This window comes from Prionailurus viverrinus, chromosome E2 (assembly GCF_022837055.1).
Source record: "Prionailurus viverrinus isolate Anna chromosome E2, UM_Priviv_1.0, whole genome shotgun sequence".
NCBI classification, from domain to species: Eukaryota; Metazoa; Chordata; class Mammalia; order Carnivora; family Felidae; genus Prionailurus; species Prionailurus viverrinus.
Genome location: NC_062575.1, coordinates 15,271,637 through 15,284,530, shown reverse-complemented (window position 1 = coordinate 15,284,530; position 12,894 = coordinate 15,271,637). Strand labels below are relative to the sequence as shown.

Genomic DNA, 12,894 nt, shown 5'->3' with positions numbered 1-12,894 from the left:
TTCTGGAATCTGCTTGCTGTCATTTACTTTTTAGCATCCTTGGGTAGCTGTGGCATGCATTTTATCCAGGATTTATAGTTATGGTCAGAGGGAGAGACAGGAGCCTCCATGGAGTATGTTTATTCCATCTTCCCTGGAACTGGAATTTTTTGTTTCGTTTCTAACTTAGAATGTATTCTGAAATATACTAAACTCTTTATTATGTAAATTTTGTTTTTCATTCATGCCTACTAAGACTTTTTTTTTCTTTTTTTTAAGTTTTTTTTTTAATTTTTTTTTTTCAACGTTTATTTATTTTTGGGACAGAGAGAGACAGAGCATGAACGGGGGAGGGGCAGAGAGAGAGGCAGACACAGAATCGGAAACAGGCTCCAGGCTCTGAGCCATCAGCCCAGAGCCTGACGCGGGGCTCGAACTCCCGGACCGCGAGATCGTGACCTGGCTGAGGTCGGACGCTTAACCGACCGCGCCACCCAGGCGCCCCAAGTCTATTTATTTTTGAGAGAGACAGAGTCAGCGTGAGCAGTGGAGGGGCAGAGAGAGAGGGAGGAACAATCCCAAGAGGGCTCCATGCTGTCAGCACAGAGCCCGACACGGGGCTTGAACCCACAAAATCGTGAGATCATGACCTGAGACAAAGTCAGACACTCAACCAACTGAGTCACCCAGGCACCCCTTACTCTTAAATTTTTTATCCTAAAGTCATTTGTATTTGTAGTCATTGTGAAAGTAGTTCTTCAAGTAGATCTCTAGTTTAGCTACGAAGATTTTAAAAAACTATTTATAAAAAATTTTAAGGATTTAAATGCTTTGTTTGTGGAAGCTTTTTATTTTTAAAAAGCTTCTGATGGGGTGTTTGAGTGGCTCAGTAGGTTAAGAGTCCAACTTCAGCTCAGGTCATGATCTTCCAGTTGGTGGGTTTGGGCCCTGCATCAGGCTTGATGCTGACTGCTCAGGGCCTGGAGCCTGCTTTGGATTCTGTGTCTCCCTCCCTCTCTACCCCTTGCCTGCTCACGCTGTCTTTCTGTCTTGCTCAAAAAGGAACATTAAAAACAAACAAAAAAAATTAAAAAGCTTTTGATTACGAAAATTTTCTAATATATATGAAAATAGAGAATAATACAGTATAATTTAATATACTCATATCCCTTCAGAGTGATCAACATTTTGCCCATTTTGTTTCCTTTTTTCCTTCCTTAATACTTTTTTCCTCTAGAGTATTTTGAAACAAATCCTAGCAGTCATAAAATTTTATCTGTAAAGATAATGTTCATTTTTGAAGTATTAAGAAGAACTCTAGCCCTGGAGTTCTAAGACATGGTTTGTGTGCTGGCTCTGACACTTACCACCTTTGTAATCTTAAGCAAGTTGCATAATTGATTTGAAACGAAGTTTCTTCATAGGCAAAGCAGGTATAATGATTTCTGCCCTTCAAAAGGGTCTGGAACAGGGATACCTAGGTGACTTAGTTAAGTGTCCCACTCTTGATCTCAGGGTGGTGAGTGCAAGTCCCACATTGGGCCCAAAAATGGTCTGGAACAAGTGAAATAATGAAGATAGTGAATATAAGAATGTTCAAACACTAGGCCCTCAGTATTTCTATTAAAAAATAACAGAATAACAGTATACACGTAGTTTAGTACACGTGATCTTAAGAGGGCTAACAGGGAGGAACACAACCAATACCTAGAGAACTTGGTAAATTCCTAATGTACTATCCCTACCTTGAGGAGTGATGCCATAGTGAACTGGTGGGAGTGGGATATCCTCCTGGTTTGTGCGATTAAAACATTGAGAATTAATGGTTTAAGGGTTCTACAGCTTGTATGTACTGAAGATGATGGTAATGGTATCTAATTTTATCATTTTTTTAACTTATTGAGGTACAAGATACCAATAAAATGCACTTGTTTTCTTTTTAATGTTTATCTTTTTATTTTTTGAGAGATATGGAATGTGCGTGTGCCCAGGGGAGGAGCTAAGAGAGAGGTAGAGAGAGAATCCCAAGCAGGCTCTGTGCTGTCAGTGCAGAGCCCAATGTGGGTCTTGATCTCATGAAATGTAAGATCATGACCTGAGCCTAAATTAAGAGTCAGATGCTTAATCGACTGAGCAACCCAGGTGTGTGTAAAATGCTCTTGTTTTAAGTGTGCATTTCCATGAATTTTGAGAGAGATCTATACAACCATCATAAACATTTCTATCACATCAGAAGGTTTCCTTGCATCCTAGTTGATCACCATCCCTACCCTCAACCCCAGGCAGTCATTGATCTCTTTAGCATCACTATAGATTAGCCTGGTCTTTCCTAGAGTTCCATATAAGTAAAATCATAAAGTATGTACTTTCTTGTTTCTTTTTTTTTTTTTTTTTTTTGGTCATCATAATGTTTTTGAGATTCTTCCATGTTGTGTTGGTTCGGTTTCATTCCGGGAAGTATTCGTTTATTATTATTCACCTATTTATGGATGTTGTTTGAGTTGTTTCCAGTTTTTAGTAATTATAAATGAAGATTCTATAAAGATTTGTGTACAAATCTTGGTGAGAACATATGTTTTCATTGCTTTTGGGTAAATACCGAGTGGATTTCCTGAATCCTGTGCTAAGTATATGTTTAATTTTACAAAAAATTGCCAAACTATTTTCCAAAGTAGTCGAACCATTTTGTATCCCCATGAGTGGCTTGTGAGAGTTCATTTGTTTTATATCCTTGCCAGCACTTGGTATGGCCAGTCTTTTAAATTTTAGCCATTCTAATACTGTAGGGTGGTATCTCTCTCTCTCTCTCTCTCTCTCTCTCTCTCTGTTAATTTTTGTGAGGGACAGAGAGCGAGCACAAGCAGGGGAAGGACAGAGAGATAGGTGGGAAGGTAGGGAGACAAAGGTTCCCAAAGATTTCCTCCTATGTTTTCTTATGGAAGATTTTTAGTTTTGGCTTTAATGTTTAGGTCTATGACCCATTTTGAGTTAATTTTTGTATATTATGTGAGGTTAGGGTTCAAGGTTAATTGGTTCTTTATATAGATATATAGTTGTGCCAGCACCATTTGTTGAAGGAATACCCTTTCTCCTATTGAATAACCTTGGCCTCTCTGTTGAAAATCAGTTAAGCTTATTTGTGTGGGTCTATTCCTAAACTTTCTATTTTGCATCATGATCCTGAGTCTGCCCTTAAATTCAGTTCCACATTGTCCTGATTACTGTAGCTTTGTAGTATTTCTTGAAATTAGGTGGTGCAGATTCTCCAACTTTGTTCTTTTTTCCCCTTAATTTTGGCTGTTACAGGTTTATCATTATTATTTAAAAATTTTTCGTGAGAATATGATTCTAATAGTCTTATCCTCTGAGACTGGTTTATTATTTTTTTCCTCATAACAATTTTCAAAGAGTACCCAGTGTACCAAGATGATTACTGTTTCTTGGAAGTGTTTAAATCTGATAATTGGTCTTCTCTCCTGATCTCTCATTTTGTTGAGTTGAGCTTTTTTTCTTAAAATTTTTTTTAACGTTTATTTATTTTTGAGAGAGAGACAAAGTGCAAGTGCGTGAGGGGCAGAGAGAGGGGGAGACACAGAATCCAAAGCAGGCTCCAAGCTCCGAGCTGTCAGCACAGAGCCTGATGTGGGGCTCTAACTCACAAACTGCTAGATCATGACCGGAGCCCAAGTCGGATGCTTAACCGACTGAGCCACCCAGGCGCCCCAGTTGAGTTGAGCTTTGATTGTGATCATATTCAGTATTTATCTGATAATTTATTGAGCTCTGTTAACAGTTCAGCAGAAAATAATCTGTCTTCTCTAAGGTTAGGCATAGAAAATATGTCTTTTCTCTTTCTTGAGTAAATATTTGGGTTGAGTTAGTTCTTAACATAGTTTGATACTAATGATGGATTTTACATACTGATATATTCTGTGTCTTATCTTGCTTAATACTTAACATTTTTGTTTATATTTTTTCCAGAAATTTACCGAATTAATGGGTTTGTATATAATAGCTCTGCTGAAGCTTTATGTTGTTGGACTGAGCAAGTCTTGAATTCTTAAAAATTGGAAATTTATGTGAGAAGTTGTGTGAATGCTTTTGGTAGTGAAAAATGTGAACATTTTTATTTAATGTCTTTCTATAAACAGAGGATGCCAGCCCCCATCAGATTGCGGGAGCTGATCCGGACCATCCGGACAGCCCGAACCCAAGCCGAAGAACGAGAAATGATCCAGAAAGAATGTGCTGCAATCCGATCATCTTTTAGAGAAGAAGACAATACTTACCGGTGTCGGAATGTGGCAAAATTACTATATATGCACATGCTGGGCTACCCTGCTCACTTTGGACAGGTAGGCTGGGCTGAGACCACATCTAGCAAGGCTGTTCTTGTTGGAATGACAGCTCAAGGAGGGCAAATGTTTCCCCGTCAGTGAGGACAGAATATTCTTGATAGTCTTGTAATCTGATCATTGTGGAACTGAGGGTAGAAGTGAGAAAGTTGCAGACCTGGAAACACATGATACTGCTGTCAGTTGTGCTTTCCATTGAGAATCTCTCATTATATGGATTAGACTATGTTTTGATGGTGGCAGCTAGCTTACTTAAAGACTGACCAGGATAACCACTAGATTGTGATTGGTCTGTTAGAGTGGTTGGACTATAATGAATATTTAAGAAATGTTTGCTAAATGTTTCCTTAATTATTTTCTGTGTGCACAATGATACAAGGAGGAACACTCCAAATAGATGTTTTTAAGTAAAGTAAGTTGCCACATCATGGCATTTATGGATTTTGTCCTAATTACCTTGTTACTGGGTTGCTACAGTGACTGTGCCTCCTGATTTTCTACTACACACAAATGCATATTATTAGCTATAGCCAGTCTAGGTTTTGAGCATGGTATTTGGTATTCAAGCAAGACGTGCTTTCTTCTATGTTTATACATATGGGGATGGAGTCACAGAGAAGGGTTTAGTGGGTTTTTAAATTCTTATTAATGCCATTAAATTTTATCTTAGATAATTTAAGAATTGTATTACATACTAAATAGTGTTCTTAAGGAAAAGATTGCAAAATTGAAAGAATGTGCAACATTAGGTAGAAGGAGAAAAATACCATCCATGTTTCCATTATTCACAGATAGCTTTTGTTAATGTTTTATTTAATTTATCCAGGAAGATGGCCACATTTATCTTTTATTCAGCTCAGTAACTCCAGTGAAAGGAGATCACCCCACCTCTGAGTTAAAACAGTAATGGGATTGAATCTTATCAGACTGACTTGGGTTAGTTTTATGCTTATCTTTTGCCTGGGAGTGAGATCACCCTCACGAGAAATACATGATTGAGAGTGGAAGACCATTAATTTCCCAAAGGAAGATTCAGGTGTTAGTATTAGAGGAACGGACGAGGTACTAGGTAGACAAAAACAACAGCTATCTCCTCTGAATAAACATGTTATATGTTTTTACCACATCAAAAAATGATCCAGGTGGTTATACATTTAATGCATGTCATAGTATAAAGCAAATAGATACTCATACGTTTTTGTTGGTTGATTTTAAGTAGACCCATTTGGTTATATTTATAGAAATCTGATATGTTGAGCTGTAAAAGATAGTCAAGGATGGCAAGGCGTGGGGAATCTCTTAAGCCTTCCACTCGAGATAACTACTGTTAACATCATGGAGTTAAAGGAGTTCTTTTAAGACCAGTTGTTGAATTTAAAATAATAGGATAGATTTAAGACTGATGATATTTCATTTGTGAAAGAGCAATCTCTATATTTCTAAGAGTCATTTCTATACTGTATGTAAATAAAATATGCTTTCCAGCTTTACTAGATAGATGGCTTTTTGGGGGGCATTCTGGAATTTAATTATTTGATAAGACATTTAATTCTTAGGTGGAAAGTGTTAATACTCAAGGAAACTACTAAAATTGCACCCCCCCCCCAAAAAAAAAGGTTTTTCTGAGTGAGAATAGGAATCCCACTTTTAAGTCCCTTAATCTATTTCCTCTTGGAGTAAATCCTGGCCCTATCCAATCTTGCCCATCAGAATTTTTTTATAACATATCCATAAAAAGATTCATATCTCGGTTCTCTCACCTGCATGTATGAATCACAGTACTATTTTCACTTAACTATGTGTAAAAACAGCTACCATTTATTGCATTTTATTTGTTTATTTTATTTGCACTTGTACTGTTCATTATGATAGCTAGTAGCTGTATAGCCACTGGTCTTTTGAAATGTGGCTCGTTCAACTGAGGCGAATATTAAAGGAAAATAAATTTGGGGGGATATTGATGCAGTTACTAGAAAACTTAAATGTTTTAGACAACTTGAGTATGTGAATCTACTTTATCAATTGTACATTTAATGAAGTCTAAATACAGTTAAAATATTTTTGATGGATATATAGTGTACATATTGAGATGTGCTGTAAGTGTAAAATATATACTGTATTTAGAAGCCTTAGTACAAAAGAAAGCTGTAAAATATCTAACTAATAATTTTTATGTGGATTATATGTTGAAATGGTATTTTAGATATATTGGGTTAAATAAAATATATTATTAAAACTAATTTCACCTGTTTCTTTTTTACTTTTTACTGCAGTATCTAGCATGATGCTGTTCAATAGAAATAAAAATATGAGCCAGATATGTAATTTAAAATTTCCTACTAGCCACATTTGAAAAGTGTTTTAAACTTTACAATGAAACCCACAAGGTGGGTAATATCCTCATATTGCAGATGAGAAAACTGAAATTCAGAGATTGACTTGTTTAAATTCACACAGCTAGTAAATATTAGGGAGAGGATTAGAACTCAACTTTGTATAACGCTAAAACCTGTTCATTCTTTGGATATAGTTTAAATATGTTTCTTAACTATTTATTTAATTACTTTAGTCCTGACTTGCTGTACAGAAGATTTGAGGTAACATACATGACCAGCGTCTGTTTAAAAAACAAAACAAAAGGGTGGTAGAAAATAAGAGCTGGGAAAAGGAAGAATGCAGAACCCAAAGCCACTGTACTTAGTGATGGTGAGGCAGCTAAGGCAAGAAAAAAAATCCAGTTACATGGTTGTTATAACCAGAATTTAAAAGCACAGCTACAGGAACCAGACTGCCTGGATGTGAATTATGTCTTTGTTACTTTACTATCTCTGATTTTTTTTTAATGTTTATTTTGAGGGGGGGAAGGGCAGAGAGAGGGTATGAGAGAGTCCCACGAACCATGACCTGAGCCAAAATCAAGAGTCGGATGCTTAACTGACTGAGCCATCCAGGCTCCCCTCCTGTTGGTGATTTTGAGCAAGATCTTTAACCTTTCTTGTCTCAGTTTCCTCATCTGTAAAATGGGGACAATTTTCATACTCTTTTATAGGATTATTATTATGAAGATTAATAAATTACTAAATGTTAAACATTTACGTTTTCTACATAAATAATTCAAGTATTACTGATTTTACTATTCCCTCAAGGACAGCAAAAAAATTTCTTTGAAAAGTCACTGGATTCTGGGGCACCTGGGTGGCCCATTCAAGTGTCTGACTTCAGCCCAGGTCATGATCTCACAGTTTGTGGGTTTGAGCCCCTTGTTTGGGCTCTGTGCCGACAGCTCAGAGCCTGGAACCTGCTTTGGATTCTGGGTCTCCCTCTATCTCTGCCCTCCCCCCCCCTCAAAAATAAATAAATATTAAAAATTTTTAAAAGAAAGTCACTGAATTCTAAAATAGATTTTTATTTATTTATGTATATATGTTTGTATATAATCTCTGCACCCGTGTGGGGTTCAAACTCATGACCCCAAGATTAAGAGTTTCATGCTCTTCCGACTGAGCCAGCTAATTGTCCCTAAAATAGATTTTCTTATGTGAGTCTTTTATCTAGGAGCCTCTTGGTAATGTAAAACAGTGTGTCTTCAACATTTTTACAACAAAAGCCATGATAGATTTCCTGTATGGTTTGTAACCTTTCATGTGTTTGGCTTAAAAACAACCTAGAAATAAAGTTGAGTTAAGAGGTGGGAGTAAATGTATGGGAGTAAAAAAATGGTGGCTTGGGGTCCAAATTCTTCTACAGATGTATTTTGTATTGCAGAGTACATTAAATTGTTTTGAATTTGCTGCCAATGTAAAAATCAAGGAACTTATCATAGAAATCTGGATTTCTGGTTCCTCTTAGAAATTAGAGGATTTTACAACACTGGATGAACATTTTCCCAGAGCTCTAGTAGGCTGGTGACTTCTCTAGGTGGGGCTTAAATTCTCTATTTCTTCCCATTTCCAGCCTGGCCTGCTATACCCAATTATCTGTCTACAATAGTCTTCCCTTCCATCAATAGAGTATTTATAGCACTCCACTTCCTTATGTTTTTTGAAGTTTTACAGTGTTCTCCATAAGGTCTTACACACTTTTGGTGAAATTTATAGGTTCCTTGGAGCTCTTCTTCCTATTGCAAATAGCAGTCTTAAAAGTTGAATAATTAGGTTTTAGTTATACAGAAATACATCATTGATTTTTGCGTATTTCTCTCCCTAGCAACATTATTGCACTTTTAAGAGTTCCTGTGGACTTCATTGTTTCCATATAGTCAGTGCTGTTGTCTGTAAATAATGTCAGTTCCCTAAGTTTCCATCCTTATCCACATTTTTAATTTCTTTACCACACTGTACCTGTAGTATAATGGTGATAGTAGGCATCTTTGTGTTGAGCACCCATAAGCCCAGATTGTGGTCTCCAAATACCCATTTTACTCTAAAAGGGCCAGGACCCATTAGAAAGATGGCTGATCCGAAATCTGGAGCAGGAGATACACAAATTAAGCCTGAACTGTCTTACTGTGCCAGAGAACAAGAAAAATTACAGAGGTCGTGTTAAAAGGATTTAGTAGCCACCAAAAGTGGCTTTTTGTTGTGCCCTCAAATGAGAAAATTTGAGCATTAATAAGGATAATAATAGTAGTTGGAATATACCAAGTAAGTTTATATCAGTGAGTTAATAATTATTAAACAAATTATAAAAAAAAAAAACTCCATTGGTCATCTTTGGAGGATACTAGGTACTCATTTTGAAAACTGACATTTATCCTGCCTTTGCTAAACTTTCTGAAGGAACTATTGTTAACCCAGTGGTACATATAGAGAAGTTGCTCCTTAGAGGAAAAGTTTAATAAGTAAATAAAGAGTAAAATAATTAGAATATTACCATTTTGCAATCCTTGATGATCTTCAATGCTAATATCACAAATGAGAGACAACCACCAGGAATAATTATATATTTCCTGATGAAAGTTTATATCACCACCTATGAAGTGTATTTTCTAAATGGAAACAAAATAAAAACTGAAAAACCTGAATCTGATCAAGAATCCTTGTCTATTTAACAAGGGACATTTATAAGGGTGTTCATTGCAGCATTGTTTCTAATATGAAAATATTGGGAACAATCTATGTGTCCACAAAAAATAGGTAAGTTGTGGTATATTCACATGTGGGATACTGTATTAGCAATTAATATAACTGAATTAGAGTTTCTTGTTTGGATGTGAGTAATACTCAAAGATCTTGAGTGTAAAGAGGAATATGGTATGATACTTAATATAAACCGTAAAACATTGAAAAACAACCAACATGTGTAGTAAGGACATATGGCATGGCAATGCAATGATGAACAGCAGTTTTGAGTTTTGGTTACTTGTGGGATGGAGAGAAGGAAATGGAATTGAGGCAGAGTGTATAGAGGGCTTCCATTGAATTTGTTATATGAAAAAATGTAAAAGTAAGGGTAAAATGTTAAGAGTTGATAAAGCTGGTTGGTGTGGGTTAGGAGTGTTACATGATTTTTGTGTATTTTGGAGTGAAATATTTCATAATTTTCTGAAGAAGAGAAATGGAACGCAATAGCACTGTGTTAAATGTTTTATTTTTCCCCCCTCTGCTAGAAGAATGAAATAGACTGGTCTCAAATACGGATTTTTATGTTGCCAGACTACATAGTGGTAAAGCAGTTACAGGGTCAACTTTTAAATGTGTGTGTGTTTGTGTATAAACTAGAAAGTTTTTTCTGAATATTGAAATAAAGGTAGCTTTTTAAAATACCTAACCAATCAGTTGCAGATCCATTAATGTTTATGTGTATCTTTTTATCAAGGTGATTGTTTACATCATAAAGCTCAAATGTTAAATTTAAAAGCAAATGTACATGTGCATTTGACCTTGTGGGAAATTGTTCTGAAGGCTAACAAAATAGGTGCAGCTTTTTTCTTAAAGGGCAACCAGATTAAATGTTGATAAAGGGCAGTATTTGTACTTGTAGAAAAATGTAACAAGGCCAGAAACCTATTTAAAGAAAGTGCTTTGAAATTTGGAGAAAATTGAAACACTGAGTTATCTGGAAAATGTTTATAAAAATCAAATTGTCAGGCTTTACCTGAAACCTATTCCATCAGGATGTTTTTGGGGTGACCTACCTATTTCAAAACTTTACCAGGCGCTTTTGATCAGTCATGTTTGGAAACCACTTTCTTAAGGCATTGTATTTATTCCAGAGGGAGCTGGTAACTTCACTTTTTTAGGCTTGTTGCTAATGGCTGCCTGGAATGTTTCTGCTGAGAAAAATTCTTAGGCCACTTTAAGGATCAGCTGTAGAGAATTAGTGACTACTGTATTTGCCTTGAAAGCAGGGCATGGAGGGCAGTGTTAGGGTGGTCTTTCATGACATGGCCTGATTATCTTAGTGATGAGGAAACTGAGGCCCAGGTTGTTGAAATAACTTGCTTAGGTCTCTTAAACTAAACCCAGGATTATGACTCTAAATCAAATTGCTTCTTTCTGTTCCACTATGTGTTACATAAAGAGAGTGGAATCTTTCTCTGATTTTTTTTTTTTTTTTTACTGTTTCTAACCTGAATGAGTGCCCTTCCTAATTTGTTTTCATAGTAGCTTGTGCATAATTGTCACAAATATTTATGTAAATAAAATATATAAGTATATAAATATTCATATTTATATATATGTTTCATAGGATAAGTATATATGTATCACACTTATGATATATATCCAAATGTTGGTTTCCTTTTGTGTGCCTTTCTTTTTTTTTTTTTTTTTAAATTTTTTTTTCAACGTTTATTTATTTTTGGGACAGAGAGAGACAGAGCATGAACGGGGAAGGGGCAGAGAGAGAGGGAGACACAGAATCAGAAACAGGCTCCAGGCTCCGAGCCATCAGCCCAGAGCCTGACGCGGGGCTCGAACTCACGGACCGCGAGATCGTGACCTGGCTGAAGTCGGACGCTTAACCGACTGCGCCACCCAGGCGCCCCTCCTTTTGTGTGCCTTTCTAACTGGGTATCTGTGAGAATGTCTGATACATTGGTACTAGTTTCGTAAGCTAGTAATTTACGAAATTAAAGCAAAACCATAGCATCTCAAAAACAATTGGAAAGTAAATCCTGTATAAAGAAAATCAGTGAATAGCTGAGAGTTACCACAATGAGACCTTTGGGATGGAAGGTGGGGGGAGAGGGAGAAGGTTGCTGTTGAAAAGCCAGTGGTAGTTAAGAGTGTTGTTGACAAGAAAGACACTGATAGTTAGTGAAAAATACAAAATAACTGCCAGCGGAAAAAAAACATAGCCATCATAGGGATTAGAGATAAGGAATGGACATACTTCTTAAACTCCTGCAGCATTACAGGAATAATAGAATAGCACAGTAATCCTTCATCATAAATTTAAGTTATTTAAAACTGATTCTTCCCATTTATTGAGTTCTATTTTCATAAGATTTTGGTCTTAAATTTTCAAAGTCGTTTTCATAAAACAATTCCAAGACTCAAGTGCTTTGTTGTTAGTTTTTCAAATCACATATTATTCAATTTTGGAGAGGGAATAATTTCCCTAGGTTTTTTCTTTTTAATTATAGCATTAATTTTTCTAACCATAGTTGAAAGTTCCCTTCATCCTGCAGTTTTAAACTTTTTCCTCTAGTCCAATATTACTTATATTGTGGATAGATAATGGTAGTTCATTGATGCAAAATTTAAAAGATACAAAAGAATAGATAATGGGGGCGCCTGGGTGGCTCAGTCAGTTTAGTGTCCAACTCTTGATTTCGGCTCAGGTCATGGGCCATGGGATCGAGCCCCTTGTTGGGCTATGTGCTGAGTGTGGAGCCTGCTTGAGATTCTGTCTCTCTTTCTCTCTCTCTCTGTCACCCCCCGCCTCTAAAAAAAAAATAAATAAAAAATAAAAACAAAGAATAGAAGATGAAAACTCCACTTTCTGTCCTCTTCCAGTCACTTAGTTTCCTTTTTATAGGCAACCATCTCTTGTCTATCCCTCAGATATTTTATACATCTCCAGGCAATGGAAATGTCCCCTCCACTGTAAAATATATATTGCAGCACACTATCTGCTTATTAATCTGTTTTGAAGATTAGCTCATATCAATATAAAAAAGCTTCCTCCGTTTTTCCAGCTCTTTGGACATACTGATGGTAGTGTATCCAGAATTGTAGTCCATGATGTTTATGAATCATTATTAAGCTGATGCCTTATTAATAGACGTTTATTTCCAGTCTTACTGTTTTTTTAATTTTTAAGTTAAAAATTTTTTTCTAATGTTTATTTTTGGGAGAGACAGCACGAGTGGGGGAAGGGCAAAAAGAGAGAGAGGGAGAGGGAGACACAGAATCAGAAGCAGGCTCCAGGCTCTGAGCTGTCAGCACAGATCCAGATGCGGGTCTCAAACCCACACTTCGAGATCATGACCTGAGCCTGATGCTCAACTGACTTAGCCACCCAGGCACCCCTTAAATTTTTTATTTTAGGTTGACTCCACATCCATTGTGGGGCTTGAACTCACAACCCTGAGATGAAGAGTCTCATGCTCTAC

The 12,894-nt window shown here is 36.4% G+C and overlaps 1 protein-coding gene across 2 annotated transcripts in view; it reads left to right on the top strand.

The window, feature by feature from the left end:
- The window catches only part of AP1G1 (adaptor related protein complex 1 subunit gamma 1), an 80,315-nt gene that overhangs the window by 17,707 nt on the left and 49,714 nt on the right, over positions 1-12,894 (top strand). For both annotated transcript variants that reach the window (XM_047836234.1, XM_047836233.1), the window contains exon 2: positions 4,131-4,334. In XM_047836234.1, coding sequence (XP_047692190.1) covers positions 4,134-4,334 — 201 coding nt within the window. In that variant the 5' untranslated portion in view covers positions 4,131-4,133. The remainder of the gene's footprint in view (positions 1-4,130; positions 4,335-12,894) is intronic.